The sequence below is a fragment of the Cariama cristata genome, unplaced genomic scaffold (assembly GCF_000690535.1).
Source record: "Cariama cristata isolate BGI_N322 unplaced genomic scaffold, ASM69053v1 scaffold1400, whole genome shotgun sequence".
Classification (NCBI taxonomy): Eukaryota; Metazoa; Chordata; class Aves; order Cariamiformes; family Cariamidae; genus Cariama; species Cariama cristata.
In genome coordinates this window covers 39,602-45,371 of record NW_009593853.1, presented here as the reverse complement: position 1 = coordinate 45,371, position 5,770 = coordinate 39,602, and the positions used below count along the sequence as shown (strand labels likewise).

Here is a 5,770-nt window from a genome sequence, read left to right as displayed (position 1 = left end):
CATTTAATAAGCACTTGCTTGTAGCTGCTGCGGGGAATGAATTACGACCGTATCTGGCGTACGGGAAATACCAGCTTCGGTGTTTCCAGCGGAGAGCTGGTTACGGCAGGAGTCAGCTCAATCCTCTCTCTCACCCCCAGCCTTTCCCAAAATACTGAGAACGCCATGTGCAAACGCCCGGTTCCAGGGAAGCATGATGCCTTAGAGAGCATTGGTCAGAGAACTGGACTGGGTGGATCTGAGTCCCGTTCTGTTGTCTGTCACGGCAGATCCACCAGTAGTAGATATTTCAGTAAACGAGTGAAGTACCGGTACCAGTCAAGCGACTGACAGCCTTTGCCTACTCCAACACGCTCTTGTACATTTGCAGGTGATGACACATCTCCATGTGATTGAGGAGCGGATGAATCAAAGCTTGTCTCTGCTCTACAAGGTACCATATGTGGCTGAAGAAATCCAGGACGAGATTGGTGAGTGTCTCTGTGTGCCAGCTCCCGTTCCACCCTGTTAGACTGCAAGCTTTTATATCAAGTGAAGTGGGCTCCAGGAAGATTGCTAGCTCCTTTGAGGGGATGCCCTCAACAACAAGCACTGGGGCTTAGGCTTAGGTCCCGCAGGGCAGATATTGTCTGGGGGTTGCGACACAACCAGTCGGAATGGCTTGTTCGTAAGAACTTTCACTGTCCGTTTAAAAAAGGTCAGCAACGTTCAGAGTAGCGAAGCTGTCTCTCAAAGGGAGGTGAAAAAGATCCGTAAAAATCAGCAGATGCTTTCCCGCTGTAGAGTTTAATCCCATCTTGCCAAAACCTCTTGCCACATCAAACCTCTTGGCCCTTATTTGTGTGTATTTCTAGCCAGCGCCTTTACTGAGGATTCCAGATGAGACTTCAGAGCGTGCGAGATAAGATAACCTGGCAGCCCCCGACAGCGTTCCCCTGCAGCCCTGCCTCAGCTCGGTTCAAACCATCTGCCCCTTTCTGTTGCTGCCAGGCTTCATGCCGTTTGTATAATATTTCCTCTTATTCCTTTCAGATGAGCTGCTTCAGGAGCAACGTGCAGACATGGATCAGTTCACATCCTCCATTTCTGAATCCCAGGTGGACGTCAGAGTGAGCTCTGAGGAGAGCGAAGAAATTCCCCTGGAAGGCAAACCTTTCCGTCCGTTCCAGGTGAAAACCTTCCCAGCCTTGCCCAAAAGCGAAGGTATGTGGAACTGAAAATTGGGTTGACTGGCTTTACGAAACATAGGTGCTTTTTCTTTTTTTTTAAAAAGAACCGTAGGCTTATCACGGCAGCACAGAAAGCGTGGTCCCTTTGGGTCATTTAATAGTAAAGCAGTCACCCCAGCAGTACCCCTCAGACCCTGTCCATTGGAAAGAGGCGGTGCCGTTAGTAATTTGCACTGAGCTGCTGTCTTGATTTTCTGATTCTTTGCAAAATTGTTTCATCTCTTTCCATTGTGCAGGGAGTGTTAAATTTTTACTGTTGTGGCCTGACTCTGAAATTAATTTTCAGTCTTTAACCAAAACGCTCTCATGTAATGTTAAGTCTTTGTGCTGTGACCTGCTGAAGGGCTGCAGGAATTCTGTCTTTGTTTTTAAAAATATGTATCTGTATTTTTTATATCCTCGGGTGCTGACAGCTGGTGTGTGCGTGTGTATTTATTTTAAAAGTGCTTGAACAGAGTCCTGAGCTTAAAGAAAGCTGTAGACTAAAAGCTTTTCCCAGGGTCTGAGTCAGAAGTCATGCGCAAGCCTTTTTTCCTTTCTCTCTTAATCTCCTTTCTCTGCTATTTTTGTTTTTGTTTTCCCTCCTGCTAGATCCTCAGCCGGATTTGTACCATCCAATGAAAAAAGGTTGGTTCTAAGCTGCTCCCTCACAGTGCTTTCGATCACTCTCCTACCTTCTCAGTGTGTTTGATAGCTTCATTTTAGTTCCATACTCGCCTTTATTTTCATTCCCCTGCTCTCATTTAGATCGGTAACTGTCGATTCTGCTTCTTTAGGCCTCGTGTTAAAGAAACGAGCTAGTCTGAGCATCTGATTGATTGTGTATGTTCCTCCCCGACGGGCTCACAAGGTGTCTCAGGGTGCACGGAGTAGCTTCTTTGCCCTCAAGAAACGCGGGCCTCGCGGTCTGTCTGCAACCGCGCAGTACTTTGCATCTCTCCATGTCTACTCATGTTTGACACTTCTCAAAATAAACCTTGCGGTCCTGATGGTAAATAGTCTGGAGGCTCTTCTGCCTGCCGTGGAATCTGTCCTTACCGCCCGATGACGGCGCCGAACAAGGAATGAGAGTGTTGCAGCAGACGAAGGCTGTGTTTCCCGGTTAAATGTCCTCCTTGGAGATGTTACAGAGTGCGGCTGGTCTGGGAGAGATAAATTAGGAGAGTCCTTCTTTGTGTTTGTGGTCTCCTCGGCATCACTTTTTCACACGTGGCATCTCTCTGTACTAGCAAAGTCCTGTGTGATTATCCATTGCTCCTTTAGCTCATCGTTAATTCTGCAGTAACTCGGTACCTGGCTAAAAAGGGGCTGCCTGGGCTTGTAAGAGCGGCGTAGAAATGTTGGCATTAAAATAAATCTTCTGTTAGCGATACAGTCTCGGGTGAAGATCAGGCCTGGCGGATCTGCTACCACAGATCTAGTTCCTGAAGTAGGAACGGAAGGCTAATTCCTAAAATGCCCTTGCGGAACAGTGATCCGTGTGCTATGCGTGGGGAGTAAACCCAGCATTTTAATGTGCCTTTGGTTCCAAATGTATTGTGCAGAATCTCAAAGGGGAGCAAAGGATTTTGCTAATAACCATTTAATAGGAACACAAATAGTTTTGTAACATGGTGAAGGCCGGTTAGCTTGAAACTATTCTCATCATCAGCGTTTCTCTAGAAACGTAAGTCACCTTCATCCCTCTTGTGGAGCAGCGTACGGCTAATTCAGTGTACTGACTGCTCTGGAAAAAATTGGGACAGCCTTTAGTGTGATTTTTTTGTTGATGTTGGGTTTTGTTTTGTTTGGTGGTTTGGGGTTTTTTTTGACCTAAAGATGATCAACATAGGCTGGTTCTCCCCGTTTGGCTGAACGGAAGAGTTTCTGATGACTTGGGGACAAAGATTATATCCTGCACTTGCTCCTTCTCTCGCTTCGCTTTTCATTGAATTTCACGAGGGCTGCTAGGGAGTTTTAGGGGATTTTGGTGCACATGTGTGTGGTTGGCTTGTCTGTTTGTTTTTCCCCCTGGGAATTATATAGTCTAAACTGTGCCTTTAAGCTACATAGACCTGGCTCTGTTATTTGGTACAGCGCTCTGTGACAAATAGCAAAGCTCAATGCAGCAGCTGAACTCCCAGCCCTGGAGACTATGCTACGCTGGCTCCTGAGAATTGAATAAAGCAGCCGTAGGCCAAAAGCTGACACGGTAGTTCTCTGAAAACTATTTGTGACTAGTCTCTCCAGAAAATCCCAATCATTGACTTTCACGATAACATGACCTGCTTCAACAGCCGTGAGAAGTCAGACTGGCAGTCTTGGCCGTGCTTGGAATCTGATTACTGTCTCCAAAGAACCGCACGGGGAAAGGGGATGCGCTAAAACCCGAGGTGCTTCTTTGGGGAAGAGTTGGAGTGAAACGTTAGTTTCCTTGGCATTTTCAGGCCGTAAAAGCTTGTCGCTATGTAAAAACCTGCCTTGGAGCCGACTAACCTTTCCTTGCATCTCATCAGGGAACATGCTGCCAGTTGCGACAGCGGTTGACATAATGTTTTAGGCAACCTGCAAGCTCAGCAGCTTGCGGAGAGGTGTATGCAATCGCCGGCACAGCGTTACGTGCTGTAGTAATATTTCCCCTGCCTCGTGCTCCTCGTTGGAGAGACCGTGCCGTGGGTTTGAGGCTTCGCTGCCCTCCTGCTTTTGCGTTAGGGAGGCATAGGTGTCGTGAAGGACGTGACTTTTTTTAATGGAAAACTGGCGTTCTCCTAACTTGCTGTGTTACGTTAAGTCTGAGTGTCTTGCACCAGACTCTTCTGTTATTGATCTGATCTATTTATAAACGCTTCAGATCAAAACAGTTTATGCAGAGCAGCCGCCTTCTGTTAATTGATATTTTTCTCTTGAGCTTATGCTGGTTTCAGCCTAGAAATGGGCGAGCGATGTTCTGGCACAAAGGCAAGTGTAGCTCTTTGCTCCTCCCTTGCCCTGGGATTTATTGTTTCTGGGCCCGTGCCAGATACGGGACGGCAGCTCATTACAGAGCCGCGCTGGGTGACCTTGAAAGTCTCATTCCGGAGGCGCTTGCTGATGCGCTTGATTTCAAAAGAACGGTTGAAAGCGATCCCTTGTGCGCTGGCTCTCGGCAGAAAGGAGATGGTGTACTTCCGTCAACGGGGGGTCACGGTGAGGTGGTGGGGTGACCCGGGGTGACATTTGCGGAAAGCAACTGCGCGCTCACGGTTTGCGTTACACCTTGCCTTGGGCCTTCTCTAACAGCAGCGCTTAACAGTATGGTGTGTCTGGATTTACACTTCAGCCTGGTTTTGGTGAGTCTTGTCTGCTCCTCTCATTGCCACCTCATTTCCCCTCATTAACAGAACCCCTCCCGATCACTTGTCGCTGTAGCGTAGCTTATGAGCTCCCCTTCTGACACAACAGCATGAAGACAGATTAATAATCAGCGGTCCGTGCGGTTAAACACGTTAGCCATGGCAGCTCTACAGAGAATAGGTAACCCTTCCGAAATGTCACCGAGGGCTGACTGACGGTCCCTGCCTCGCTCTTTTGGTGCAGGTTCTGGCATGACCGAGTTGGATGGGCTGATTGGCGCCGAAGAAAAAGTGATTAACAGCAAGAACAAAGTGGATGAAAACGTGGTGAGCTCTCCACCTTTATTTTGTAAAGCAAAGCCTGCCGTGGACACTAATTAATAGCAGTGGCTTGTTTCCATGTCTCCTTCCTGCTTACAGAATGTCAGTGTATTTATTATCCATATGGTGTGGGGGAGTCAGTTTTCTGACTGTTGTAGGCTCTTAATACTGATTAGCATCAGAAAGGTGGGAGGGCGAGGGAAGGAGAGAGATCTAGATCTGTGGCAGTCTGAGCTGGGGAACCGTCTGATTTAGTAACTGCTTTCCCAAGCAGAGACCCTTTGATAGGCCTTTATTTTAGCTAGGTAGCTTGCTATCCCAATACACCCAATGCTAGCGTGTTCCATCTGCCTTCCCACCTGTTTTGCGTGGCAAGAAAGGCCTCGCTGCCTTCGGAAATGTGAGCGACCCAGTAGGTATTAGCTCTGTCTACAGTGTCAAGAGTTCACTAGGTTGTAGTGGCAGCCGCCTTGCCTCAGTTCCCTGGCTTTTAAAAAACAAAAAAACAGGTCAGCTTTTGAGAGTTCCCTTGGAAAATGGTTTTAAAGCCACAGGTTAGATCTTAACACGACGGAAATGCTGCGCCCAAGGCTAGGACCTAGTTTTTCACGTGGGCCTTGAGTTTGAGAGAGTCTGGATGTCCAAATGGTTGCAGTACTAACTCGAGTGGCTTTAAAAGCTGGAGAACACCCCACGCTGTTGAGAGCAGGAGAAGGATGGTAGGTGGTTCTGAGCCTTTGCTGGTATTCATTAAAGCAGTCGTGTCTGCCTTCATGTTCCTTCTCCCATCTGTTTGTATGGCTCCTTTCATAAAACGCTTTTGTGACTGTTTTCAGGTAATTGATGAAACCCTTGACGTGAAGGAAATGATTTTCAACGCGGAGCGTGTTGGCGGGCTGGTGGACCAGC

The 5,770-nt window shown here is 47.7% G+C and overlaps 1 protein-coding gene across 1 annotated transcript in view; it reads left to right on the top strand.

Annotated features, from left to right (window-relative positions):
- The first annotated feature begins 373 nt into the window (after positions 1-373).
- LOC104158099 (amyloid-like protein 2) overlaps positions 374-5,770 on the top strand; it is an 8,404-nt gene continuing 3,007 nt past the window's right edge. The window contains exons 1-4 of the mRNA XM_009695666.1: positions 374-470; positions 1,033-1,203; positions 4,785-4,867; positions 5,698-5,760. Of these exons, the coding sequence (XP_009693968.1) occupies positions 374-470; positions 1,033-1,203; positions 4,785-4,867; positions 5,698-5,760 (414 nt within the window). The remainder of the gene's footprint in view (positions 471-1,032; positions 1,204-4,784; positions 4,868-5,697; positions 5,761-5,770) is intronic.